The 27,970-nt window shown below is 38.3% G+C and overlaps 10 protein-coding genes across 11 annotated transcripts; 3 read left to right on the top strand and 7 right to left on the bottom strand.

Annotated features, from left to right (window-relative positions):
* On the bottom strand, positions 1-1,722 carry LOC18019953 (glucan endo-1,3-beta-glucosidase, basic isoform). Its single transcript, XM_006402816.2, has 3 exons — positions 1,719-1,722; positions 1,364-1,457; positions 1-1,222 (listed from the first exon to the last, which is right to left on the bottom strand). Exons 1-3 carry the CDS (start codon positions 1,720-1,722, stop codon positions 1-3), a joined length of 1,320 nt encoding a protein of 439 aa, XP_006402879.2.
* Positions 1,639-4,641, bottom strand: LOC18019952 (probable glycosyltransferase STELLO2). Its single transcript, XM_006402815.2, has 3 exons — positions 2,643-4,641; positions 2,420-2,546; positions 1,639-2,292 (listed from the first exon to the last, which is right to left on the bottom strand). The coding sequence occupies exons 1-3, from the start codon at positions 4,340-4,342 to the stop codon at positions 1,810-1,812; spliced, it is 2,310 nt and encodes a 769-aa protein (XP_006402878.1). The 5' UTR covers positions 4,343-4,641; the 3' UTR covers positions 1,639-1,809.
* Positions 4,642-4,919: 278 nt separating this feature from the next.
* On the bottom strand, positions 4,920-8,040 carry LOC18019951 (pentatricopeptide repeat-containing protein At3g57430, chloroplastic). The gene is given in 2 exon segments (XM_006402814.2): positions 4,920-7,734; positions 7,737-8,040. Coding segments are annotated over 2 exon segments (2,670 nt in total). The 5' UTR covers positions 7,774-8,040; the 3' UTR covers positions 4,920-5,101.
* LOC18019950 lies at positions 7,698-10,134 on the top strand. 2 transcript variants are annotated; one of them, XM_006402813.2, is made up of 5 exons: positions 7,698-8,183; positions 8,285-8,483; positions 9,056-9,420; positions 9,612-9,678; positions 9,859-10,134. In XM_006402813.2, the coding sequence occupies exons 1-5, from the start codon at positions 8,095-8,097 to the stop codon at positions 9,865-9,867; spliced, it is 729 nt and encodes a 242-aa protein (XP_006402876.1). In that variant the 5' UTR covers positions 7,698-8,094; the 3' UTR covers positions 9,868-10,134. The 2 variants fall into 2 exon arrangements, with proteins under 2 accessions (XP_006402876.1, XP_024012960.1); XM_024157192.1 differs by lacking the exon at positions 9,859-10,134 and having other exon boundaries at positions 9,612-9,684.
* A 1,224-nt stretch (positions 10,135-11,358) lies between these two features.
* Positions 11,359-12,022, top strand: LOC18019872. The gene has a single exon (XM_006402812.2). The coding sequence runs from the start codon at positions 11,485-11,487 to the stop codon at positions 11,761-11,763; it is 279 nt and encodes a 92-aa protein (XP_006402875.1). The 5' UTR covers positions 11,359-11,484; the 3' UTR covers positions 11,764-12,022.
* Positions 12,023-12,331: 309 nt separating this feature from the next.
* LOC18019871 (insulin-degrading enzyme-like 2) lies at positions 12,332-18,617 on the bottom strand. Its single transcript, XM_006402811.2, has 26 exons — positions 18,402-18,617; positions 18,227-18,302; positions 17,981-18,048; positions 17,748-17,839; positions 17,588-17,661; positions 17,469-17,512; positions 17,261-17,312; positions 17,020-17,142; positions 16,818-16,930; positions 16,567-16,729; positions 16,147-16,239; positions 15,958-16,043; positions 15,740-15,826; positions 15,408-15,511; positions 15,178-15,280; positions 14,976-15,071; positions 14,691-14,883; positions 14,487-14,548; positions 14,308-14,412; positions 13,971-14,172; positions 13,681-13,889; positions 13,414-13,538; positions 13,286-13,337; positions 13,109-13,195; positions 12,859-12,981; positions 12,332-12,773 (listed from the first exon to the last, which is right to left on the bottom strand). The coding sequence occupies exons 1-26, from the start codon at positions 18,549-18,551 to the stop codon at positions 12,528-12,530; spliced, it is 2,928 nt and encodes a 975-aa protein (XP_006402874.1). The 5' UTR covers positions 18,552-18,617; the 3' UTR covers positions 12,332-12,527.
* A 488-nt stretch (positions 18,618-19,105) lies between these two features.
* Positions 19,106-20,572, bottom strand: LOC18019870 (zinc finger AN1 and C2H2 domain-containing stress-associated protein 13). The gene is made up of 2 exons (XM_006402810.2): positions 20,249-20,572; positions 19,106-19,938 (listed from the first exon to the last, which is right to left on the bottom strand). Exons 1-2 carry the CDS (start codon positions 20,345-20,347, stop codon positions 19,291-19,293), a joined length of 747 nt encoding a protein of 248 aa, XP_006402873.1. The 5' UTR covers positions 20,348-20,572; the 3' UTR covers positions 19,106-19,290.
* A 183-nt stretch (positions 20,573-20,755) lies between these two features.
* Positions 20,756-22,101, bottom strand: LOC18019869 (40S ribosomal protein S2-4). Its single transcript, XM_006402809.2, has 2 exons — positions 21,339-22,101; positions 20,756-21,104 (listed from the first exon to the last, which is right to left on the bottom strand). The coding sequence occupies exons 1-2, from the start codon at positions 22,017-22,019 to the stop codon at positions 20,946-20,948; spliced, it is 840 nt and encodes a 279-aa protein (XP_006402872.1). The 5' UTR covers positions 22,020-22,101; the 3' UTR covers positions 20,756-20,945.
* A 667-nt stretch (positions 22,102-22,768) lies between these two features.
* Positions 22,769-23,344, top strand: LOC18019868. Its single transcript, XM_006402808.2, has one exon. The coding sequence runs from the start codon at positions 22,844-22,846 to the stop codon at positions 23,228-23,230; it is 387 nt and encodes a 128-aa protein (XP_006402871.1). The 5' UTR covers positions 22,769-22,843; the 3' UTR covers positions 23,231-23,344.
* A 532-nt stretch (positions 23,345-23,876) lies between these two features.
* Positions 23,877-26,574, bottom strand: LOC18019867 (polygalacturonase ADPG1). The gene is made up of 9 exons (XM_006402807.2): positions 26,208-26,574; positions 25,895-26,026; positions 25,616-25,789; positions 25,485-25,505; positions 25,145-25,352; positions 24,921-25,002; positions 24,619-24,727; positions 24,391-24,504; positions 23,877-24,291 (listed from the first exon to the last, which is right to left on the bottom strand). The coding sequence occupies exons 1-9, from the start codon at positions 26,466-26,468 to the stop codon at positions 24,070-24,072; spliced, it is 1,323 nt and encodes a 440-aa protein (XP_006402870.1). The 5' UTR covers positions 26,469-26,574; the 3' UTR covers positions 23,877-24,069.
* Positions 26,575-27,970: the final 1,396 nt, after the last annotated feature.

Genomic DNA, 27,970 nt, shown 5'->3' with positions numbered 1-27,970 from the left:
TCAGTTTCTTCTGACGTTTCTTCTGATGGGTCTTGGGGGATCATTCCTCCTAATGTACCAGCCAATAAGCTTGTGGCTCGCGTTCATGAGAGATGCAAGAGGGCAACCAACTGTCAAGAGAGCTAATAAGATTGCGAAGATAGTCTCCGAGTCTTTGAGTCCCAAATGCTGATATTTGTCTTTCAAGCTGTGATCTAGAAGTCCCCAGTTCCTCCTAGTCCCTAGCTGCTCGGGATCATATTTGTCAACAAGCTCAAATATGTAAACCTCTAATGGACCACCTTTCCTCAGTGGTGTACCAGATCCACGTCTCAGGTGGCCAATCAAAGACCGCAAAAATCGCCAACTGTAATACGGCGTCGCACCAATCCCTCCCGTGCTAGGCCAACCAGTCTCCGCCACAATCACCGGAAGATTCTCGTGCCCCATGACGGCCATGGAGCTGATCACAGCGTCGACCATCATGTCGAATAGATTATGGTACTTAACTCCGGTGGTGAGATCCTCTCTGAAATTGAAACTTGAAGATTCGAAAATGGCAAACCCGATTGTAGTCGAGGATCTGGATCTGTACATCTCGTAGGGATCTATCTTGATGATGAAAGATGAGTTGGTTCTCTCAAGGAATCGCAGAATCGGCCTGATTATCGCTTCTCCGTTACCTTGTTCGAACTTCGCCGATGACGGAGGGAAAGCGTTTGGGATAATGCTGGAGAAAGAGAACGTCGTAGATACCGATATCTTGAAGATTCCCAGATTCTCCAGAGATTTTTGAACATTCTGCATCGCCCTGAGGAGAAACAGAGGTGGATCGTCCGGCGAAGAATACGACGAAATCACGTCGTCTCCGACGGAGATCACTGAGATCTTTGTGCGCGGATAGAAGACAAACACATTGTGATACACCCAAAGCGACGCGAGCGAAAGATTTGAAGCGAGGACAGGAATCATCGGATTCGGAATTGAGAGTAAGATAGCGACGTTGGTGTCCGCGAAAGCGCGAATCATCTCCGGATTCGAGTCGAGAAGCCTCACCGCCTGAAAGTTCATCGCAACGACCTTCGAAGCGATTTTTTCCGGCAATATCGGAATGGAGCTGTAGGTGGACGCTGGATTCGAGTAGGTGACTCCGATCGTTGTGGCGGAGGTTATTGACGGGATAGCTATGGCGGTAAACGAGATGAGGAGGAGGAGGAGATTAAACGCGGCAGACTGCATTTTTCTTCAATCGCTTACTTTCTTCGAGAGAGATTAGTGGAAATTTCCAGAATATGAGAATCTATCTCTGTTCAAGAGACGAAAGGTGGAAGACGAAGTTGGGCGGGATAATTCTGTTAGAGTAGTTAGTGATCCTGTGTGCTACAGTTTATATTTGATACTGTAGATGTTATTGACGCTAATGTGACGACACGCGTCCTCCTCTGGGAGACTAGGATAGATGTTTGACTCAAAGTCTTCTATTGTTCAATTAAAGTAGCGAGAATTAGTAAAATAGGTCAAATATTTTAGGAAAATTAAAGAAGTATGCCAAATCTTTTTAAATTACAGTTTTAGTCCTTTTTATAGGAATGAATTTTATAACAACTGATATTAATTGATAGAAAACATTCCCTAATCTAAACTAGATTTCGTCTCCAAACTAGTAGCATCAAGAAGGAACATTCTAGGAATTCATGGAAAAAAGTTACATCAAGAGAGCCAAAAAAGAATCGATTAACCCATTTTCGTATAACACAAACAAATGATTTAATTTCCTGTTTCTAACAATCATTCATTGCTGAAGCTATTACATAGTCTACATGTTTTGAATCATACCAATTCCATCAAAAGTGGATCGCCTTTGGCCATCTTTTGTACCAATTTGATGAAATCTTGTTCATTCGAGATGCTCCAAGGATGAACCGCTGGTGTTTCCGCAGAATAAAAACTCAAAGAAGTGTTTAACGAAGCTGGTTCCATCTTCTTATATACCATCGAACCAAGAACCGGGTCAAAATTCTGAGGCGAATCCATCGACAGGAAGAACATAGGCAAAGCCACTTTGTAATGCAAATCCATATCCCCCACGAGATTAACAAGATCGGTAAAGTCAGCAACGAAGCGTCTAGGGACATAGAATACTTCCGAGCTGCAAACCGTTAAGACTGTTTCATGGCTGTTCTTTGTGGCTTCCTTGTAATTGACTTGGAAATTAACCGGCATTGTACCGACAATTTTCTTAACCAATTCCGCCTGAACCGAATACCAATCCGAATTCCCAGCTGGTCTCACTGTTGTCCATGACTCAGTAACCTGAAAAGTGTCTCCATGTATGTTAATAAACCAAACTGAGTAAACTCAAAAACAAACCAATACTGAACTACGTGCAATGCAACCAAACTGAAACTAAAAATCTCAACTTTAACTAAATCTATGGTACCTTGTTTGTAGTCCAGAGCTTAGTTTTGTCGGCTTGAAGCAAATTCCAGTAATTGAGGATTGTATCATCTTCAACAAACAAAAACCCGTCTGCGCTGCTGTACCGATCAAATATCTTCGGTAGACGCCTGAAATAGAAATAACAAGAGTCACAGTTTAGAAAGCTCGCTCACATTGTGAAAGAACAGGTTGAAACTAAGATCCAGAGGAGTTTCTTAGATTACTTGTAAATGTGATCGAGTTTAGCTTCTTCAACGTAAAGATCTGAGTTTCTCCGAGTGGACAAAATGACAACGGTTTTGAATATCCGCCCATAAAGCAACCTCCATTCAAGAGCTGTCCTTTCGACAGGTCCGTTACAGAACATAACAAGCACGACGTTTCCGAAATTCTTCCTCCACCTGATTAAATTCCCAATTTCAGAGCTCGCTGTGCCTATCTCCTCGACCCCGAGGTGAACCGAAGGCAATTTCCTAGGAACAAACTCTTTTCTATCTCCGTGTCCTATGGTTGCTCGCGGGCGATCCAGTTCAAGTGACATTAACCGAGGCTGTTGGTATCCGACAGTAAGCAAATCCTGGAGCCAAGCAGCTGTGAATTTCACATCCAGCTCTGTCCAAAACCCTTGCTCAGCCATAACAAAGCTCAAATCAAGAATCGTCTCGAAGAATCTATGCTTATCTGATCTCCAAGCAAGCAAGAACTTGATCAAACGACCGACATTGACATGGAGATCTTTCTCATCCGAGAAAGGGTAAGCTTCGACTCGATCGTACCGGTGAACGGTAGGTGGATAAACAACAACGTAACCACCAAGCTCCCACAGAAGCCTCTGTCCCCAGTAACCTCTAAGCACATCCGAAGCCATGGAACTAACCGAGACAGGAAGCATTAAACCCCAAAACGCCGAGGAATGGTACAACGTGTTAAACGAGTTCACAGGCACCATCATGCCTTGAGGCAACGCCACTTTAGGAGAATGCTCATCGAATCTGATATCAAACGGTTCAAAAGTCGTCTTCCTGGTGAAATAATACACAGAATCAACATCCGGTAAGCCGTTTGAAATCCCTTGCTGTATAAACTGCTTACCACCAAAAACCTCAGTGTAATACTCTTCGTGGTTGATCTCGCCTACGTTCTCTAATGGCAAACCTCTAGGCCAAACAGACCGTTGCCCGAAATGGATATAAGGATTCACCACAGTTCGATTCGGGTTCTCGTGACTATACTGCAAGATTGGTTCTTGCCTTGCGTCTTCACCTACCAACTCGACATCGAAATGTTTCCCAAGATCTCCATCGATCACTTGGCCACGATCATCCGCATCGTAGATCTTCTTTGCACCGTGCTGGATCGCGAACAAGTAACCAACGCTTTTGCGCACGAAGGAATCGTAAGGCAAATGATCCAGAATCCGGTAATTCAGGTCGGCTTGAGCATCGAGAGATAAAAAAATCGCACCTTTGAGATCCCAATCTTTAGGGGTTAAAGAGTTTCCGATCGCTAGAACTTGCCATCCTTTAATCTTGACCAAACCCTTGAGCTCCTCCGTTGGGTACTTCGTCACCGACACCACGATCCATTTCTCAGTACGGAAATTAGCGTACGGGGAGGTTTTGTCGGAGACGATCTGGATCGAATTCCAGTTGATTTGAGGACGAGTGAGAGACTGAATCGATTGAGTTGATTGGGACTGGAAGCAAAGGAGGGAAGCAGTGTCGGTGGTGTTGTAGAGGAAGAAGAAAGCTGCGACGGTGACGAGGACGAGGAAGAAGACAGCAATTCTATAGACATTGTCGGAAAACCATGACGAGAAATCTAGGTTTTTGGGTTCAGCGAATCGGTGGCTATGTTGCTGAATAGAAAGTTCTCTGATTCGAGATTTCGGCGGCTTAGGAGCCACACGGTCCTGAACCAACATCAGATTCAAGCCCTAAAACCTCCAAAACCCAGAAACCAAACTCTGAATCAAGTCACACACAGCCAAAAGATTGATACCGAGGATTAGTGTAATTTGCTTTCCCGGGAAAACATAACAGTGATTCTCTGCAAATCGGTTGTTGTCGGAATTGAAGGGTTGCTTATGCTTCAATTCAATGCAAACTGCGAAAGCGATGTTGTTCGTTGAGCTGGGAGGTCAAATGTCTTCGTCAATCTCCCTTTTTGGAAATTTCTTATTATTTGCTTCTTTTATCTTGTTGTTTACGTTTGATTACAGAACTGGAATTCCACCACTATCACTCATCTCCTTCTATATGTACAACAAAGAGACAACTAAAGAAAGAGTGATGGTTGCTGCTGATCTGTAGGACCAGACCACCAAAAGTTAGAAAATCAATTATCTTAACTTATTTATGTTTTGTTTAAAAAATTATCTAAATTATTTTGCCAAATATAATAACACATTTGTCCTTCAAGAAGATGTGGCAAATAAAGAATCAACGTATAGACTACAGAGACCAAATATGATGACACCAAATCAAAATTTTCGTTTTCTCTGTAGTTGAGAATCAGTAATAGTAAAAGTTTGTGAAACGATTCTGCAATCATGCTTTCTCAGTGACGAAGTTTAGCTTTTCTTGCTCAACTGTGTAGTATATAATAAGAAGAATACACGAATCAACAACACTTACAAGATATACAGTCAAGAGAGAAGAGACTTTTTTCCGTATCTTGTCTCTCACCAATAGTCTCCACAGGAGCAAGTTCCATTCTTGAAATGATGAAACCTCCTAACATCTCTCAAGATAATTTCTCTGTCAACAATCTTTGAGATGAACTTTGTAGCAAGATGACAGTCATTACAAACCCTGAGGTTTTTAGCCACCCTAATGACCGTTCCCGGCGACGTGTTAAGTATCCCAAAGGCAATTGCTAGCTTCTCACTGTGTCCACAAAGCAAAACCTCTTTTTCATCTTCTTCTACATTGTGAAGCACACAAGATGTGTCAGGTACATATCCTTCTTTTCTCATTTTCTCCCACAAGCTCTCCAGATATCCATGGAGCTTTTCGCTTTGCGGGTGAGACGAGTCACCGGCTACGAATTTATGTACCCCATCGCCATACTCGATCCAGCTACATCCAGGTTCTTTTCTCACACCTTGCTCTTTCATTTTTCTCCTTACCTCTGTTGCTTTATCCCAGAGGCCTGCTGATGAATAAATATTGGCAAGTAGCACATAGTGACTAGCTACTTTTGGTTCCAATTGAATGAGATTCTGAGCAGCGATTTCTCCAATTTCTTGGTTATTCTGAATCCGACAAGCGCCAAGGAGGCTACTCCAAGCTCCAGCTTTGTCGAAACCAAGAGGCATCATGTTCATGAGCTCATACGCTTCTTTAACTCTACCAGCCCTTCCAAGCAAATCTACAACACAAGCATAATGATCTGAGCTAGGTTCAACCCCGTAGTGCTTTTTCATATTGTAGAATATCTTTAATCCTTCATCCACCATGCCTGAGTGGCTACAAGCTGCAAATACTGAGATGAGTGTAACCTCGTTTGGTTTTACTTTCTGAACCATCATCATTTTGAGCAGCTCTATGGCATCTTGCCCGTTTCCGTGCATCCCATAAGCCATTATAATCACATTCCAAGTTATAACATTTTTTATTGGAATCTGATCAAACACTTTTCTCGACATGTGTAGGCACCCGCATTTTGCGTACATGTCAACTAAAGCGCTTCCTACAGCCACATCGGTTGCCAAATTGTTCTTGATAGCGTAAGCATGGATTTCTTTTCCCTTTGCTAATGCTGATAGTGCAGCACAACTGGGGAGGATTGTCATAAGAGTGATGGAATTAGGTTTCAGACCAACTCGGCTAACACCCTCCCCCACCTTTCTTTCAATGTTTTGCATCTTGTGTAGCACAAGAAGCGCATCCTCATGACATTCTGAGAATACATAACCCGTAATCATCGTGTTCCATGTAACTAAATCTCTATCTTCCATTTTACAGAATATCATCTCGGCGATATCGATCTTCCCTAGCCTCGAATACATATCCATCAGTGCATTCTGCACAAACCTGTCTCCGTCTAGACCTCTTTTCATAACAAATCCATGGATCGCTTCTTTTCTGGAGAATGCATTGGAACGGACACAAGCAGGGACAATACTTGCCATTGTGGTTGTGTTAGCCAGAAGCCCAGTAGTTTCTTCCATTTCAATAAACAGTGACAACGCTTCCTCGTCATGCTCGTTCTGGGCATACCCAGCGATCATAGCATTCCAAAGGCCAATCCTTCTATCAAAGATTACATCAAATACTCGACGAGCACTCAACACCTGCTTGCAATTGCAATACATGTCAACCAAAGCACTGCCAACAAAAGAATTCTCATCCAGAGAGCCATTTTTCAAAGCGTAAGCATGCATCTCTTTTCCTGTGCGCAGCATCTCCAAGTGTGAACAAACAGGAAGAACACTTGAAATAGTGAACCCATCTGGCTCAACACCTTTGAGCACCATTTCGCGCAAATACTCCAATGCTTCAAGAAACTGCTCGTTCTGACATAACGAGCTCAACACAGTGTTCCATGTCACCAAGTTACGGCCTTCGAAAGTTCCAAGTAAGATTTTGGAAGATGCCAATTTTCCCAGTTTACCATACATAGCCACCAACGTGTTGATGATAAACGAATTCAAATCACCTTTTCTCAAACTATAGGCGTGAACCTGCTTACCCATCATCAATCCCTCGGGGATAGGCAAATTCGAGCAAGCAATAGCCACACTCACCAAGGTAAACGAACTAGGCTCCACATTTTCATCCAACATACACCGAAATGCCTCTAACGCCATTTCCCACTTCTCAAAACTGCACAAAGAAGAAATCATAGAATTCCAAGAGACTTGGTTTCTCTCGGAAATTCTATCGAACACCTTATAGACAGCCCCGAAATCTCCACACTTTCTATAAAAATTCACAAGAGTATTAGCAACAGTCACGGAATCCACTCCGTACCCGAATTTATACACATGGGCATGAATCTGTTTCCCCAAATCCATGTCCTGAAGATCGGCTACAGCCTTGAGCAAAGCAGGGAACACAAAATTATCGGGTTTGATACCCAGAAGAACCATGTCAATGTAAGTGAAGACGGCTTCACGGAGCAAATTGGATCGAACCTTCGACCGAAGGGAATCAATCCACCACTCCGTAGAGCGTGATCGAGAGACAAGTTTCGAAGATGAGCCATCAATGGCGCCGGTGACTTCCGCTGCTGCAGAGGTTGGAGTGGCGCGTAGAAGATAAAGAGGTTTGTGGCGGGAAATGGAGAGAGGTTGAGAAGGAAACGGGAAAGAGACGGGAGGGAGAAGGTGAAGGCAAGAGGACATGACATCAAGTTTTTATTATCTGGAAAATGTCGTTATAGCGTCTCTCTATCTCTGTGCCTGTGCTACTCTGAGACTGTGAGTCCAGAAGAATTTCTATTGGGCCATAACTAGGGCCATTAATGGGCTTAACATAAGGGCTCGCCGATTATTGCTCCGCTCTATTCAATGCACGCTGGTATATAACAGAGTGAGAATGTGCGAGTGAGAGAGTAGAGAGAAATAGAGAGAGAGAGAGAGGGAGGAATTCAAAACTCAAGAGGAAATCATATCATCCCGCCATTAGCAGAAACTCAGAGAAACCTTGATTCGGAAGTAAAAATTAGAAGATGACGAAGTTTCCTTCTACGATAGAGAGAACCGTTGCTTCTTCTCTTCTCCTCCTGTCCTATGAACCGATGTTCTTCTCGCCTACAAGGTCGCATCGCACAGCCAATCTGTTTCAATTTATGAGGATCGCGATTCAGATCTGTGTTATCTTCCTCGTGGTTTTCTAATAATCGAATTGGGTGATAATAGGTCGGGATCTGTAGAGGAATCGAGCTATGTGAGGAAGTGGTGTGACGAAGGAAGCTCGAACCTGAGCTTGATGTTGGGGTCTACAGGATCGAGATCGTGCGTCTCCGCTCTGTCCAGCGACGGTTCGTTTGGGAATGGTAACGATCGCGGATTCAAAATTGATTATACTGGAAATCAATTTCATCTCTTGGATTTCAAGGTGCGAACTCTTGATCGCGTCTCTGTTTCAGTGTATTCGTTTTGCCGTTTTCTGGATCTGCATTTGTTCGGAAGAATTTGAAATACTGAGAAATTAGATTGACTAGTCTCTTGGTGGATTTGTTCTGTTGATTTCCTTCATTCGTTTGGGCTTTAGTTTTGATGTTACTGTTATTAACCTGAATGATAATCGCTAGTTCTGAAATATTCAAAATCTCCTTATGCGATTCTGGGTTAATGTAGAAACGGAACATTTCTGGAGTTTTAAATTTCGAATACATGTAGATATGTTCAAACTCTTGTGAATTTTGATCGACAAGCCTCTTCTGGATTTGACTTGTTGAATTCCTCTGTTCGAGCTAAATTTTGTATGTTTACTGTTTCGATTCTGGATTAATGATTATGATTTTACCATATACGGATCATTTGGAGTTTGAAATTTCGAATATCATGTGACTGTTGGATTTCTTATGCTCTGAATTCAGTGAGAAACAGACCTTCCAGATAAGAAACTTGGAGTCGGTGTGTAAATTGACGGAGATCATTCCTAATTTCAATGAGTGGTTTATGCAGACAGCAAGAAAACGCCGTTCTCAGGTTATATGGGGATCTTTCAATATTAAGCCAACACAGTTGATGATGGATTCTGTGTGTGATCTCTCCACATGCTCCGTTGATTCCATCGATGAGTCGTCATGCTTGTCAACGGGCTCAAGTGAAGTTTCCAGCATTGAGAGCAGACTCAAACTCAGAAATCAGAAAATTTACGATAAGATAAGAGTGGTAGAGAAGGAGAAGAAGAAAGAAAGTAGCAGGTCGATATCTATACGCCGTAGAGCAAAAGAGATCTTGGAGTTACTTTCCTCAGCCTCTTCTTCTGAAGTTCAGATCCGTCAGATTCTTGGCGACACCCCCGACACCAGCAAAGCTCTCAGGATGTATTCCCTGCTTCCCTCTCATACACACTTGTTAAACACTTTATCCATGAACTAGGTTTCATTTCTTAGATTAGCAAAAAAAAATTAAGCCTTTGTGCATGCTGGAGTCGACTAGAAGATATTGGTATTGGCTTTAGTAATGGTCAAATAATCGCAACCTTATGGCTTATGAACTTGATATCTTGATGCAGGTTGTTGAAGATGGAGGAAGTGAAGAGGGTTGGCACAGGAGGAAGACTTAATCCCTATATTTACAAGGTATGAAACTCAACCTTCATATTCTTCATTATAACATGAGATATTTGACTTTATCAACAACAACAACAAAAAAAGACATGAGATTATATGATTGAATAACATACAAATCGTTTGAAATTCGAAAGCTACACAAAATTTCCCTTTACACATTGCCTCCTTTTTTGTTTGTTTGTTTTGTAGATTGCATGAAAATTTAAGACATTGCTGGGAGCAGGTATGAGGTATATCCCTTTGCAACTTTATGGTTAAACACAATATATGTTGTCCTGATATGGACTAGGGAAATGAAAACTATATATATATATATATGGTCTACAACGCTAGAATTATAAGAAGTGGTTCTGTTACATTACATACACATAAAAAACTATAAAATTTAGAGCCAAGAGAGTTAAGACATCATGTTTGTTTTTGTGTGAATCTCGGACTTGGTTTCCCTTGTGAGCTGAAAATGGGTTGATGCATGGCTAATCTTATAAATCTCATCTAACTCCTATTGTGACAAATCTGATAAATGTGATTTTGCAAGAAGTTTAAAACTTCACTAATGAGCAAATCATCAATAAAATTGATAAGTGAATAAATCATGTCAGTTTGATTTGTTTACTTAAAGGAAATAAAGGAGGACGAGCTAGCTTTTCTTATAAGTAATTCAAATTCAATATATATTTTTAGATATATGTAAGCTATTATTGTTTTAATTTTATGATAAAATTACTTTATATTAAACAAATCTAAAATTACAATACTAAAGACTTACACAAACCATTTGACATACGCCAAAAGAGCAAACATCAATTGACAATTGTAATTTGCTGTAACAGTTATACAGTATTAAGTTCATAATGGAACGTGTCATGTTATGTTAATTAGGTTTGAAAATATTCTAACAAATACCCATACGTTACAAATGAAATGAAAGTCCAAAAAGTCTCTTAAAGTTAAAACTAGTCCAAAAAGTCTCTTAAAAGTAAAACTAGTCCAAAAAGTCGATGATATTAGTCCATCCATCGGCAATATGCTTAAAGTAAACGCTTACTTTTCAAGCGACTTTTGCGGTTTTGCCGCAGTCAAAAAGACGCGGCGACGGTCTGGTAGGAGTAATTGGTAGGGTCCTCTGACGCGGATTCATTAATTTTAATTGCTGTATGAGAAAATTCAAACAAGGAATCGTGTAATAAATTTTGTTAGTTAACCGAATAAAAATAAAATAAATTAAATTAAATGGAAAGGAAGCTGGCAAGAAACGCTAAATTTGCATCTCAGAATAGTATTTTCAAATTTCCCTAATTTCGACCCTATACTTTTATATATTGAACTATACAGTCCCACAGGTTTTCAATAAATTGCAATTTAATACCCTAATCGAGTCTTTGTCTGGTAATTAATATTTATGATTATTTATCTATATCATAGATCTAAAAAAATACTCATTCATGATGAACTCAAAGAATCTCATAAAGTAATAATAACTTACGCGGTATGTTAATTGTCCATTAAAAAAAGGAAACTTATGGTAAGGTAAGATTTCAAAAGAATAAAAAGGAAAGAAAGAAATAGACTTGAGGGGCAGATTTGAAAAAAAAAGATAGGAAACGAAGGGACAAGGAAAAAAATACCGAAAAGAATTATAAAACCCTCAAGATAAGAAAGCGGAGACTCGTTCGCTTTTTCGTGCATCCTATAAATTGGAGGCGACTTGGAAAATCATCACCATTGTCTCCGTCTCTCTCTCTTCAAGAGAAAGACCAAAAAAAAAAAAGAAGTAAAAATAAAAAAATAAATAAGAAGAAGATCTTTCAAAAAATGGGGAAATACACGGAGATGCTGGATGCAGGCGTGAGAATAGCGGCGAGATTTCATTCTCATTGTCCTCAGACGGCGCGTCTCTATTATCATCCTCCTTCCGACGGCCACCATCATCACGGCGTCACCGATTTAATCGGAGGTAGTGTTCTTGGTGGGTCGGGTCAAGATTCGACCGGTTTGGTTGGTGGGTTAGGATCCGGAACTGGTGGTTGTGGTCACAAGGCTCCTAATGGTTATGAAGACGCTAGGGATCTCTTGTTGTTCTCTGTTGTTTGATCGATTTATCAGAAAAAAAAAATTCATATAGAAATATTATTAATTTTTTTTGGTTTGGAGGAGAGATTTGATGAGCGATGTTTGATTTTTATTTCTTTTCTGTTGTTTTATTATTGAGAAAACTGTTCTTGTGAGGTTTTGTGATACATTTAACAATCTCTGGACTCCAAGTTGGATGTTGATGAGAAATTAAAATTGATTATTTTTTTGTTCTATTGTTTTTTTTCTTTGGTTGCCGCATCTTTGGTTTAGCTCCTAAAAATTTATTGACGAAGCCATTTGCCTTTTGGAACGATTCCTTGCTTACGTCTGCAACTTGATAATCTTTTAAATTATGTGCAAGTTGTTTCTTTTTTTTTTGTCGGATCCTTGAGAACATTATCAATATTGGTTCAAGCCCAGCATTGAACCACCACCACACCCGAAGATTCTGGAGTTAACAACGATTTGTCGGATTTTGGACAATAGAGTCAACTGTATCTTATTAGCTGTCCCAATGTTTAACATATGGACTTGAAGAACTGATAAAAAAACCCAACAAAATAATATAGTATTTAACACAACCAAGTGATAGAAGACCTTTTGATACCATTCTTATCTTTGCTCGACAAAAGCTGCAATCAACATAACTTATAATCCGTGTTTTTCAATGATAAAATTCTGTTTTGTAACAATCAGATGAATACAGAGTCGCATATAAAAATATCGTTTTTTTGGTATACGAGTGTTTGTGTGTATATCGTTGCAAAGAGTTTGGGACCTCCTCACAGTTTGAGCTGGCTGCATCCTTTCAACGATCCGTATAGAGGTCGAGACTTTCTGAAACCAACAATGTTTTCGATTTCTACGAATGGTGATACAACTTTGTCTTTGTCAGATGCCATTTCCTTCAAATGCTGGCTTCCATAAACGCATATGCTCAACGATTTCTTTCTTGGTGCGTCAACCTTTATGTATTCGTCAAAGAAATCTATCAATTCTTCCTTCTTTAGCTCTCGTAGTGCAGCCACCTAACCCACAAAGACAAACCACCCCCAAGAAGCTTTGTTAGTGGCTTGAACATTGCTAAAAGTTCTACACTTTGTTGTCTATTACCTCTGCATCTATGCGGTTGAATTTGAATGTCCCGTTTTGAATCTCTCCCCAGTAAAACCAAGATTCCTCCGTCAAGTTCTTGTGTTTCTCAAGCTTCATGTCTATCAAAGCCGTTACATTGCTCTGAGGAGAGTAAAGTCAATGTCAGTTAAATTCTTATAGAGGCCCAATGGTGAGACTGTGGGAAGCCTATTGTTATCTTAAGCAAAGCAAATATTGATCTATATAATATCTGCTTGTGTCATATCACCTTGAACTCCTCATCGCTTATCTTGTAAACTTTAGTCTCAAGATCCTTGAGTAGTGATTCGACCCTTGAATCAATATGTCCAGGACCCTATTAACGACAAACTCAAAAAAGCAATTAAGGAGATATGCAATAACTATACAAAACTCCGAGTAGCAGAGAGGCAAGAACAGTTGGTACCTTAACTGAAGACTGGATAATGAACTTTACACCATAGATACCAGAGTAGTTGCTGTGTTGCAGAAAAAGTGGTTATGCTTCAAGTATAACTCAGGGATATTCTAACACAGAGAAAAATAAACACATACCTCCGAGAAAGTGAAGTGATGTAACCAAGTTGCTCGACCGTTCTAAGCTGGTGAAAAGTGGCTTGCTTTGCGATGAGACAGAAAAGTTGAAGTTTGCTATTCATGGCACATTCATCTTGATGAACCTGTTCATTGCATATCAATTTCCCTTTAGTAAGAAAACAAAGATCTACAAGAAGAAACTCTCCAAACTCACAAAGAGTTGAAGTATCAAGTTCTACAAGACAATCTCTATAACACATGTAACTAATCTGGTCGCAAATATACCTGAATATAATGCACGAGAGCAGAATTTTCATCACTGGGGTTTGAGCCTTGTTGATGGTAGAAGTATTTGATTCCTGTTCCCAGCTCTGCAACCCTGTTTGTCAAGAACTGGGATGGGAATAAAGGACGACAAATAGGTTTTAGGTCGTTAAAAAGAATATCTTCAACATGCTTGACCATTGACTCAGCTTCATTCTTCTCAACATTTCCTGCAATGAGTGTCTAATTATATACAAAAAAACGACAGAAAAATGATTAGAGAGCAAAGACTACAGGGATGATATTCATACCTGCTATGTAGCACTCAACAAAGGTCCTGGATAATAGCATTGGAACGAAATTCACCAAGTCTTGAGCTTCTAAATGAGAAAGAGCATCTAGCTCCTCTGTCCAAGGCCAAGTGTGATCTTGTAATACCATTGAGCAGTAACTCGTGGCTTGTTGATATGGTTGTTGGAATTTGTAATTTTGGTATGCTTTGGTGACTGTTTCCTATATTACATGATAATAGATAAGGAAGTAGAAAATCACATTATATTATTGGATGTTGTTAATATCATACCAAAAATTGAAAAGGAGAGTCATGTTAATCTAGAAAGAGGGAGGAGGTCTACTAACAAAGGTTACCTTGATAACAGAAAATCTGTCAGGTTTAACTTCAAATTTTGCAATCTTTTGCATGACAGCTTCCAGCAAGATCCTCAATTTGTGATTGAAGCCAACAAGAGTCAGCTGGAAATGAGAAAAAACATAAGATTCATTAAGCAAAGGACAAGGAAACGTCAGAGTCCTTTTACAAAACCCACCTCAAAACCATTGTCCGAAAGACCTAATCCGTAGTGAAGACCAGCAGACTGAGCATAATAAGCTGAAACATTGAGGTAAAGATGACACAACAATGCTCATGATACAAACACCAAACAAGAAGGCTCATAACTTTTGGTACTTGTCTGATATTGTGACAGAACAGAACAGAAGGGCATCCAAAGAAAGTCGTTGTCGAATCTTACCATATTCATTCAAATAGTCCACCAGCAACCAAACAAACATATTTGAAAGAACTACAGCATCCGGAGATGTGACTGAAAGGGGACAGTTGAAATCCATCTTAACATAAGCCTTTGGTTTGAAGAACATTGTATCAGGTTTGTACCACAATCTTGAGAATGCTGACTTTCTCAACAAAACAGGATAGATGTCCTCCTGTTCCACAATTTGATTACCTAACATTAGATAACTGCTTCATGCATTTCTAACTCTAGGAGATACTTGAAACTAGAGTGATGGAACTGAACCTTATCTTTAACATCCTTTAATGACAAATCCGTAGGAATGAAGACATTAGGTATTGGTAGAAGCAAGTTTACATCAGGGGCAGACTGCATCCACTCCTGTAATTATTAAGCACAAATAAAAAAAATTGGACTTACCTCCAGAGTAACAGGAAAATCTTGAATCAAACAGGATACAATTTCAGTTAATATATCAAAAGCCAACCTGAATGGTGAATTCGGTTATCTTCTCAAAAGAATAAGCAGTGTTGTACCATGGCTCAACCTTGTCAGTTTCTCCTTCAAATTTATTTGATTTCCAGAAGATTCTACAAATGTAATGGTATTATATTCTGCGGCACCACGAGCTTACTTGGCAGTGAGTTATTAGGGGATTTCAATGCTTGGACTACATGTAAATTCTACACATTCAGGGCTGCTTAAAGTGAGACTTACCGAACATTTCTAGGAGAAAGCTCATCAAGAACCTTTTGTATAGTAGCTGGATTAAATTTCGAAGGCAGTGATGATCCAACGAGCCAATGCTTGGTTGGGTATATCTGAAGCACAATTGCAAAAGATCAAGATCAAACTTCATATGGGTGTAATGCTTGAATGTAATTTTTCAAAAAAATATGCTTAAATGTAACAGAGTTAAGCCCTGTAACTAAGCATCTATTCTACATTTTTTTCACTGGAAAGGCCACCCATATATCAAGCAGATGAAGATATATAAGAAGTTAAAACGATATGAGAAGTGAACAGCTGAAAAAGAAATATACTATTACCGTCATGTTTGATGAAATATCCTCTGCATAAGAAATTGGATCTATTTTGGCTCGATAATGAAAACTTGCCTCACAGATAGCTGAGAGCTTCAACAACAAATTAAAAAAAAAAAAAAAGAGTATTAAACTCTAGTGAATCAATAGGAATACTGGCAAGATTAATTAAAAGCAGACAACAACAGAAAAAAAGTCGTACAGCTTAATAATAATACCAATACCTCATCAAAAATCCACTGGGAAACACCAGACTGTTGTAATAGCTTAATGTGTCTGAACAACAACCCTAAAATATCTTCCATATGCTCTATATACCAAGCAAGAAAACAAAAACCATATTGAAGATATCAAGCACGTCGATATTTTACATTTTAGAAAGATTGTTTCAAGATGATGGGTTATAAACCCACCATGGCCAGCATCAGTAAGATTAATCGAAACATTGAAGAAAGAATAGTCCATAGTCCACTCTCCTTCGCCAGCATACAGTCCAGTTGCCCAACCTGTGCAAGTATTAGTAAGAATTAAGCAAGACTAGTATAGTAGATTGATTATATGGCACGCCAAAATAAGGGCAGAAATTTTATAGCTACTAGAACAAACAACAACTGTAGTTTCGAAAGAAACTTTTTTCTAAATTATCGGCTAGAAAACCTCACAAATCTTCAAAGTGGATAATTATAATGATCAAGCAACACCCTTGAAACTAATTCACAGGAAACAGCTAATCATTTTGAAAACAGGAAATATAGAACTGAAGACTACAAGTAATATCCCTCTTTCAGTTTCAGGTATAAAACATTATAAGTTTGGATCCAAAGAAGACCTACCCAAGATTTTTAAGGCATGAAACAAACTTCCTTCTCCTTCATGACCAATTAGATGACCAAGGTACCTGCATGGTGCTTCTTCATAATGATGGATGCTAGGCGTTACAGGCCATGAAACAGTAAGCTTGTGACCCTGCCTTATAGGTACAGCCTTTACAAGAACCTAAAAACCAATGAAATAAAGAGCCCTATTAGAAACATTTCTCGGTGACTGAAGTAATAATGCTAAAGCTGAAATAAGGTACAAAAACCTGCAAATGGTCCAGAGTACACGGCTGACCAGAAAATCTAGGGATACCCTTATTGGTGTTTCGAATTTCCTGGAACATCTCTTCCACAAGACCTTGAGTTTTATCAAGGTTTTCTGAAGATAGCAAAGAGATGTAACAAATGTTATATAAGGTTTTCTGAAAGTAAGAGAATTTGAGTTTTTGGGTTAGCTTCAAAACCTACCCTTGCCATAAACAACCAGATTCATGATGTTGGCAGAATAGTGTTCATCATAGAAGTTAATTAGTTCACTCCTTGTATCTATTCCTTTTGCTTGGGGTCGTACATGGAGAGTATCCATATTCCCTGAGGAAACACATCACTTTATAAGCGGGAGACCACTAACTTTTCTAATGCACCATAGCACGAAACCTCGTTACATGAACGCCAGTTAACACCAATCAAGAATAGGTCGAACATGGACCTGTGCTAAATTTGTGATATGGATGGTCTTCTCTGCTTAGATGCTTCTGCAGCTGTGTGAGCAAAAAAGGAAGACAAAAACACTCAACAGATGCACACTTAATTTCCGTAGATAATCAGTAAAATGAATCTTTCAGTGCTAATAACTAAATGGATACATATGACACAAATAACCCATATATTAAGATCTTGAGAACAGAGGAAAATACCTGGCGCATACGCCGAGAATCAGACAACAAGTTTTTCTTATTCTCTGGATGAGAAGGAAGTCGTTAGCAAACTGCAACAAGAAAGCTATCTGAGAAAGTGTTAAAAAAAAAAGGCTAACCAGAGTCGACAGCCTTGATCTCCCTCATGGTGGCATCAGCTGACATCAGCGGTTTGATAAAGAACTGTGCAAACCTGATTTACGCAATAAAGAATCCAACACTGTCAAATCAGAGCAGATTAGCTTTAGCAAGAGATTAAAACAAATGCGAGTGGTCAACCTGTCCAAAGCCTCATCGAAACAATCTGTGTTGATATCGAAATGGTAGTTTGTATCTTCACTGGATGTATAAGCATTTGTGCGCCCTCCATGCTACCAAAAAAAAAAAAACAAGATAATTCAATTAAGGACATTCCAGTTTCTATTTTTTATTCAAGTTTCGTTAACGTAAGACAAGAAACCGATGCAAGAAGAACATCAAATTATGATCAAAGACTTGTATTTGAACATTACCTCCGAGATGTACTTCATGTAACAATCTTCCTCTGGATACTTTTCACTTGCATAAAATAGCATATGCTCTTGACACACCCCCACATCCAAAATAACAAAACGGCCAGCATAAAAATCAGATATTATTTCTTCATATATAGAAAGAAAATGAGAAATAAATCACTGTTTATATCTCAACTCAGTGACTGAATACTGCTATGAAGAATATATATCATTAAACTAAAAGAAAGAGAAAAAGTAAAGTACCAAGGAAATGAGCTAGCCCTTCTAGTCCTTCAGGGTCGGAGAACGATCCAACGCTAACATTCATTGAAGCAGCACACTAAAAGCAAGGACACAGAGGAATCGTCAGAGGAACTAATATTTTTTCTTTCTTAAAAGGAGTAGAAATTAGAGCATGAATGAATCGATAGTTAGTAACCTTATCAGTCTCTGGATCGCTGATTAACAACACCTTAAGCGAGTTCTTGAGAACGATCCTCCGATACTCTCTCTTGTCCGTACGTGGCTTCACTATTACTTCTTCATCTTCCATCAACGTCGACGTCGCGTTTTCCTTTCCTACCGCCATTAAGTCTTGCTCTGAGTCTTGGTCTTGGCAAATCTGAGTCTTGGTCTTGCGTCTCTTATATGTCCAACGTCGTCCTTAAAATAAAAAATAAAAAATAAAAAACTGTAGTCTTTGTTTTATATTATTTCAGAGAGAAGAAAGTGTCTGGCGTGTGTTAAGGAGTCTACGTCTGCCTACTATCCAATCAACGGTGTGTATTTGCCACCTCATAGAGATCAACGACCCCGATAGTGCAGCCCCACAATATTAGTTACACACGTGCGGTAAATCATATGCCCACACGTTGATTTGTTGTAAAGTCTGTACTATGTAATATGTTTCTGTCCTCTTTTCTATTGTCGAACTGAATAAGATGTTATAAATATCTAAAATTTCGTAAGAAAATAAAATTTTATTTTAGTGAAAATATGTTTGTAATATACTTAACGAAAATAAGTTTTTTAGTTTTGTTAAATATAAAAACTGCACGGCGAATGACGGGAGAATTCTTTTTATGTAGGAAAGAAGAAGAATGTGAGCAAAGAATATACTCCAAGAAAACCATATGCGTTGAAAACCATATGATCTGTATGATTTGTAGGAGTATAATAGACAGGAGATTTGTTTACGATTTTCTAAACAAGAAAACCAAAACCGGTCAAAGAAAACCCGATCTCAAAGAATGTGGTGTTACAAAAAAATAAAATAACAGTGATACATACAAATCACACAAATATTAATCACTTGGGCTTCTCTGCATTTAAGCTTTAGAAGTGCCACGATGATCTCTATCGATATGCTTCAACAGATCCACCGGATCACGAAACCCTCTGCTGCATTTCGGACAAACATCAACCGTTACTTTGCCACTACTCTGTTTTCCATTCCTCTCCTGCCTTTTCTCTAAATTACCATCGCTGCCACTCCCAAACTGTAACTTCTGGCTAATATCGTTACCGAGTTTGCTAATACTTGCCTCCGCTGAAGCTAAAAGACTAGACCATCTCGATGATGATGTTGCGGGAGCTTCTTTTGTGTTTGTACTCAAGAAACCACCAATGAATGAAAAACTCGATTCAGGTTTCTTCGGTCCTGAACAACTATGATCAGGTCCGAACCTATGTTTCAAGCAATGGTCGACGCCGCAATCTCGACATTTGATTGTGTTAGAGAAAGTTAGCGATTCTCTGCATCTTGGGACAGGACATTTCTTCTTCTTGACAACTTTTTCGTAGTTTGATGGATCGCAATCTGTATTCACATGTTTCTCCCAAGTGATGTTTGGATCTTCGTCAGGGTTTAACCGAACTCCTTTAGCACATAACGGACATATAACCACAGTTAAATCTCCTCTGTTTCCTTTTGGACAATTGTGTTTCATATAGCTACGATGCTCCAAACAAAACACCTGATTTCTCAAACCCCAAACAAAAAAAATTAATCACAAGATTTACCCGTAAATCTTCAAAATGCCAATTATTAATGGAAATCTAAGAAACCGATCAAACTAGATTCAAATCAACTACTGAATTTGAACATAATGAAATGACAAAAATAAGCTTACTGTTTCAAAACCACAAAATCGACCAGAGATTTAAGAAGTCATGATATTTGAAAAATCAAAATGATATCATAGATCGTAGAAACTAGCAGGATCTATCTAAGAGAATGGCATTATATAAATTATTATTCTATTAAGACGGAATCAAAAAGCGAACCTGAATGCAGCGATCGCAGGTGAATGGCAAGAAATCGATCTGCTTGCAATAATCTACGGAGCAGTGTTTCCCCAGATCTGGAAATTCCGGAGTCCCCATTGAGACCGAGATTTCAAAAATACAGAACAATTCCGACAAAAAAAAAAATACAAAATTTATTGCTTGAAGATGTTCAAGAATAGACTAATAGGATTCGGAACAGGATAATTAAAACGAGTCCTCGACTCGAGTTTCCCGGCGAAAACAAATAAAAACTCAGATTCCTAGAATTTAGATGAAGAGAGAAAACTCGCTGAGCCGGGAAGAAAGTTGGAAGAATTGTAAAGGAATGTCAACGTGACCTCCATCTTCTGTATTTCTTCTTATTCAAAGTCAATATTTCCAAAAGTTCCAGTCACCAACCAATTAATTAATTAGAATTATAAATGGGCTGGGCCTTCTCAAGGCTTTATAATAATTCAAAGTTGGGCTTTCAACCCGATTCAAATTACAGTGATTGCCGTTTGATTTTGCTTATGTAAATCTTCTTATTTCTTAGTCATTTTGTCTCACGCAGCGTATTTGTGCAACTCCCAAAATTTAGAAAATTCGTATGATTGCATTGAAAACTTCAAACAAACACAACTTTTAAAAACACTATTTCAAAGACAGAGAAGCACATTTCGAACAAAAAGCTGACTCGGCTTGAGAATATACTCTAGGCTTGTTGGTCTTCAACTTCGGTGATTTGCTTGCTGCTGAGAGGCTTAGCCAAGAGATCAGTGTACTCTTGGTATGGTGATTTTACAAATCTTGTCTCTTTCCAAAATTCCGGTGTAAGGAACCCGTAAGTCTTCTGAAGACAATCGAACGTAGCCTGACCATAACCCAAAACAACAACCAAAAACTCATTACATTTAAGAAGAATCCGATCAAACAAGGGCTCAAATCCGATCAAATGCTCAACCCAATTACATTCAGCAAAAACCTAATGTCTAATATGAATTCACTAAATTGGTACTAGTTCGTAATGATACATACAATCAATTGCTTATCCACTACCTAATTTCAGCTGATTATTGAAGAAAACAGTTGATAAGAAAATGCATACCTTGACGAAGTTTCCCAACGTTTTGGTCGATCCTCTGGAAGAAGTGAAGACATCATCAATTCCGGCGAACTGTAGAACCTTCTTAGGAACCCTAGCCGCCACGATACCAGAACCTCTTGGTGCCGGAACCATCCGCACCGTAACAGAACCACATTTTCCGGTAACCTTGCACGGGACCGTATGTGGCTTCCCAATCTTATTACCCCAATAACCCCTTCTAATCGGAATCACAGACAATTTCGCCAGAATAATCCCTCCTCTGATCGCCGTCGCCACTTCCTTGGAACACTTCACTCCCAATCCGACGTGGCCGTTACTATCTCCGACGACGACGAAGGCCTTGAATCTAGTCCTCTGACCGGCTCTGGTTTGTTTCTGAACCGGCATAATTTTCATCACTTCATCCTTCAGCGTTGGACCGACGAGCAGATCCACGATTTGGTACTCCTTCACTGGTAGAGAATGGAGGTAGATCTGCTCCAGCTTCTGGATTTTACCTTCCTGTACAAGACGACCAAGCTTCGTCACTGGGATCCATTTCGTCTCCTCTTGAGCACGACCTCCACGGCGACTACGACCTCTCGGACCTCCTCTTCCACCACCGCGACCGCTAAATCCACGTCCGAAACCGCCGCGTTCACCACCACGTTCTCCATCACGCTCACCGCCACGTTCCGCCATTGTCGACGACGCAACTCGATTTTATGCGTAGATGAGCTGTAGAACCCTAATGGCGGTAAAATTACTCTACATATAGTAGCTCAAGAGTGAAGACGATGAAACCATAAAGGTGATTAGGGTTGTTGAGTAAATTGAGCTTGTTGGATTTCTAAGCCCAATATACTCAACTCAGGCCCAACAATTGATGTGATGTGCTGAAAAATTGAGCTTGTTGAGCAATTGCGTGATTTTCTTATAGTCGACAGATATTTATGGGTAGTGACATTTTTTTTAACATTATTGAGCTGACACATTGTTATATTAAAAATAAGAAGAGGCAGAGATAAAACAAGATGAACAAACCCCACCATTGATATCACCTGCAAAAACTTAACAGACAAAAAAAGCCAAGGCCACATAAATCTATATCAGTTACTAGTGAGTTCAAAGATAATGTATAGATATATATATGTATGTATTCATGATGATCACATTTATTTGTAAGAATAAATAATGTTTAATTGAGTCAAAGGGGGCTCAATAGAAAGACAAGAAGCAGACGAGAAGTGGGTAATTAAAGTGTGGTGGGGACAACAAAACAAACACCTCTTCGTTTTAACCAAATGCATGTGATTTTTTGGGTTTACAGACACTGAGGACAAATTGGGAATTGCAATTTAATTTAATCATATACTACATTTTAATTTTATTATAAAGTCGATCCATATAATTATTAATTAAACACACTCTCCACTTCAAGTCTTAAACCTTGGCTCCCACAAGCCCACCTGAAAGGCTCTCACTCTAACTCTCTCACTCTCACTCTCTCTAAACTCTCTGATCTCATGTTCCGAGTCACGGCAAAACTCGATGACCAACTCGGCACCACAACCACACCGACCACCATATACGTGGACCCACCTTCCCAAGACCAGCCGAGTCACAACTCGGACCACCGTTCAATAGAAACACTCGTCGTCGTCTTAGCCGTCATCACCATTTTATCTGTCTTAGCCGGCGTTTTTGCTCGGCTCTGCGGCGGCCGCCATTTATCTGACGGCGGAGACCACGACATCGAAGGTTGGGTCGAGAGAAAGTGCCGTAGCTGCATCGATGCCGGCGTTCCCACCGTTGCCAACGCTCCTCCTCCACCTCCACCGCCGCCTCCGGCGACGACAGCAACGGCGGAGGAGCAGAACAAGCCAGCAACTGAAGAGCAAAGCAAGAATTGAAGTAAAGAAAGGGTAACAACTACATTCTTGGATTTTGCTTTTTAACTTTATCTAATCTCATTAATTTTGAAGACACTTTTTATGTACCTTATTCTACGGACATTGATTTCGGAATTTCCTCAGATGTTTTATGATTTTTTTTTTAAAGGCTAAAGTTCTTGCCAACTTTTAAAGTTATCCGTTGAGATTTGAGACCAACGGCATTAAAAACAAAAAAAACAAAAAACAAAAACAAAAATTAAACACAAAAATTTGCATCAAGAATTTGAATCGATGACCTTTTAGAAAAGTAGGCAAATAAAGAGCTAGCTGAAAGTCAGTTTATTATGGGATTTATCATTTTTCTATTAGTGTATAAAAAATACATCAAGATTTATTCAAAGAGCTTTTAGTAAAATAGGCCACAAAGCAAAGAGCTCACTGAAAAACATTGGTTTATTTTGGGATTATAGTTGTACAACTATAAATTAAGATAGCTAGGCACAAATTCGGCCCATATGATTTGTATCAACAACTATTTGCGCAACATGTTTCTTTTTATAATATATTACTGTATGTTAGACAAAACATTAAATATTAAACGACTTTACGGAATTTTGTATAGTTTCCACCACTTTTGAATAGTAATACAAAATATTAGACAAATAATCTTATTCATTTATTCAGGGAAATAGAAACAATCAATATTACTTATTATATTACATATATATAAGACAAATTAAGACTAGTGTATGTATAATCCCATAATATCTTTACTATTCTACATATATCAAGACTCAATACGTAGAGTACACCATCTACATGTATATCAATATATATATATATATATGTATGTTATATTACATAAGGAAATAATTGGAAGAACACCGAGGAGAAACGGTGCCTTGATCCTGTACATTGGCATTTTTGCAAGAAGCTGTTCCTCCTTTGATATTAACGTTCTCAAGCACAATTCCCTTGCATGGATATTTCTCACTGCAATTAAACGTTATTGCCACATCCGTTGCACTCGTACCGCTTATGTTCCGGTACACCACATTGCTCACTTGCACCGCCGATTCCTACCCAAAACATATTTCATATTTCAATACGAGTGAAGCTAGCTAGTTTAGCAATAACAGAAAATGAAACAATTCTACTAAGTAAAATCAATCAGTTACCTGTTGCTCGCATTTTTCCTTGTCGCAGTAGTTCTGATCGATTATGATCGGATTCTTGACATTTTCCATACGAATATTTTGAAATTGAATGTTCTTGGCAGTTCCCGATCCTCCCTGAGATCAATAGTTAAGGGGGTTTTATTGGATGTTTCAAAACAAACGGCGAAAATCAGAGAGATTTGTAAAAGTGGGGCTGTTTGTGAAAAAAAGAATAAAATCGATCATCACCTGGTAAGTTTTAATTCTAACTCCATTGTCAGTAGAAGAGAGCTTAGCACCATCTACATTAATCCCCGAGACATAAGCTTTCGAATTGTCATCCCCCAAACTCCCAATGCTTCACATCAGAAAAATCAAACAATTATCGATATTAGTTATATATTTACTTATATTACTTTAATTTTAAATAATTACATTTATTAATTTTTTGTTTGTTAAAGATTATAATATTAGTTAAGAACAAGTGTTTCCTAGTACGATTTTGTAACCCTTAATTATTTTGGAATTCGAAAAACGATACTTTCATTTACCTGATCCCGTGACCGGGGCCGCAAGTTAAGTCATTGATCTGAACATTTTGGGATCCATCCTCAATGGATATACAATCATCACCTATATAAATACAAACATCCAAGAACATTTTTTTTTATAATGAATCAAAAAATGATAGCTGCCGACCTCAGTTTAGTCTTAGCTTCTTGTTACACATAAATGCATCACAAAACCTCAATTATGTAAATTTATGGATCATTACCTGTTCCAATTTCTGAATTGGAGATCTGAATGTTTTGGGTATTAGTGATGTGAATACCGTCCGTGTTGGGACTATCGTCAGGAGCAGTGATTGCGACATTCTTGACTTTAACATTGTTGCATTTCTCAATCGAAATCTGAATCTGCTGCGCATTTTTCACCCTCAGATTCTTCACATTCAATTTCTTTAAGTTGTAGAGAGTAAGAGCCTGCATATGCATAACACACAAACATGCCAATTTTATAATCAAACTTTCACTTAGTTTGCGTGTGAAAAAATTAAGTATATGCATATAAATATATATATATATATATGGGGCTTTTGTATTGTATTTGCGTACCGTTGGTGCTTTTGTGCATGGCTGCATAACACAAGGAAAAAAAAAAAAAGACAAACCAATTTAATTATATTGTTTAGGAGTATCTTAAATAAGTATATATAAAGATATTTTTGTGTGACACATATACATACCTTAGATTTGTCGATTTTGCATGAGTTTTGCCACCAGATTTTTCCGTTGCCCTCAATAATTCCCGTCGAGCCGCCATCGATTGATAGATTGTTAACGTCCTCCAAGATAAGCCAATGGTTTTTGTCGTTTTTATAATCCGATCGTTTTGTAGATGCTGATAAAGTGCCTAGAATCTGCAGTTTAATAAGTTAAAAAATCAAGTAATAAAATTTAGTAACTAACCGAATATTATTAACTAATGATTAGACTTACAGTAAAGAAAACAAACAAAATAGTACCTGAAAGTTACGTAGAGATTTGCAAGGGCCTCTGAATCGAGTAGACTTAAGGAGATAAGTCTTGCCTTTAGGGACTAAGAACTTAGAAACTCCATTTGTCGAACATGCTTTCTTCCATGCTTTCTTGAAGGCCTATTTAAGCATACATATTACACCCATGCATGCATGCATCATCAATACAAAATAAGAAAACATTTCTCTGCTGAATTTCTGATCCGTACATCTTTTCACACCGAAAACTACCATAATTTCCATAACTAGCTTTATAAGATATATAATTTCATATCTAACGTTTTAAAAATGTAGAATATACCTGAGTATCATCCGTTTTTCCATCTCCTTTGGCTCCGAAATCGGAAACACTAACAGTTGATGATGCCGAAGTGGTATTATCATCAGAGCTTATCAAGGTAAGGACGTCGTCGTTTTTATTGAGCTTGAGTAAGCTATCGGATTCGAAGCTTCCATCTTCATGGCCATATCCATCATCAACGTTGCTACTCAAAGCTTCGCACCACGAGAGCATCAAAAGAATACATAAGCAAATAGCAAGAAGTTCGGAACAACGGGCCATATCGAGTTTAGCCTTTCGAGGATTGAAACTGTATTCTTTAACAAAAAAGAATGTAGTGTTGATTCTTGTGAGTAAGATGAGACTCTTTGCTGTTTATTGAGGGGGTTTTGGAATATGAAACTGAATAAGTATAAGGTATGTGTACAATGTATTTATAGGCAAATTAAAGGAGATAAAAAGTTAGGTCTATCAAAGTTTTAATGGCGTTGGAGGTATGGAGAGAGATTGAGATTGATACGAAAACATCACTTTAAGCTTCTACCCTTACCTCCTCTCCCCCTATTTCAATTTATCTTTTTATTTATTTAGTTTATTGCTTTCTTGATTGATAGAGAGTTTTACATTTCAGTTAGTTTTTTTCTTCTTTTCTTTATAAAAAAGGTTTATTTTCATCATCGTATACCATTCGCAGTAACATTTCATCATGCGTAATTACTGAGCTAAGCAGTACGTGATGTATATCCATACATAAATATAAAAGTTGACAACATATAAGCAAAAGTCATAAGAAAACGTCGTCGTCTCCTGTCTCTCAAAGTTCGGTATTAGTTTTGGGTCTCTTTTAGTCTTTCTTGCTTTTTAATTTTTGTGTGTTGCTGATATTACCGTTGTAGTATTTTTAATCACATTGTTGTTGTAATGTTTTTTAAGTCTCACATTTCTCGGCGTTACATAACATATATGTATATAAATCAAGGGAATTATTTTCCTTGGATCGGGGACCAAAACATATTACGTTAGTTTTGTATTCGTTGCCTGTGCTCGAATTCGCGATCTTTCTGTCTTTCTCTTTGTGTTCGGGATTTTCCTCGGATCGGGGACCAAAGCCGGTTAGGTTGGTCGAATAGATGAAGTATTTTTTCAACCGTTACTCATGTTAGTTGGTTTCCTATATATTTCAGCTGGTTAGAGTTAGCTATAGATTTATTGAATCTTATCACCAAGTTGTGAGGTGTATCAGTGTATGGTGATGATGATATCTTCGATCCATGATTTGAATCTGCGAATATAAAACTAAGATATAAAATATTTATGCAAAAAAAAGGTATTTTATAAAAAAAATCTATTTGAAGACTAAGATATAAAATATAACTATATGTACAAGAAACAAAAAAAATGCATAATTTTCTTTTAATATAGAAGTATAAATTCAATAAAATAAAACACATAAATAAATCAGGTTTTTTCTCAGTAAATGAAAAGGTGACTTGCAATTAAACCGAGATTAGATTATTAGGTCGCATCGCACAAGTGAGATTAGAATTCAGTACATATGTGTCTCCCACTGTATTAAGTGCAGATTTTCTTACTAACTATAGTCGGGGTCAGGAATCAATAGTAGATACATTTGAATTTTAACACGAGGATATTTTTCCAAATATTTCAGTGTGTATATGAACTATGAAGTAGTGAAAACTCCTTTAATCTCGAATTAGAAAGGTAGGATTATACATAATGTGTAAAAATACCAAACTCAAATTAGAAATGTAAATACGTAAACG

The sequence above is a fragment of the Eutrema salsugineum genome, unplaced genomic scaffold, assembly GCF_000478725.1.
Source record: "Eutrema salsugineum unplaced genomic scaffold, Eutsalg1_0 scaffold_19, whole genome shotgun sequence".
NCBI lineage: Eukaryota > Viridiplantae > Streptophyta > Magnoliopsida > Brassicales > Brassicaceae > Eutrema > Eutrema salsugineum.
This window is presented reverse-complemented; position numbering and strand designations above follow the sequence as displayed.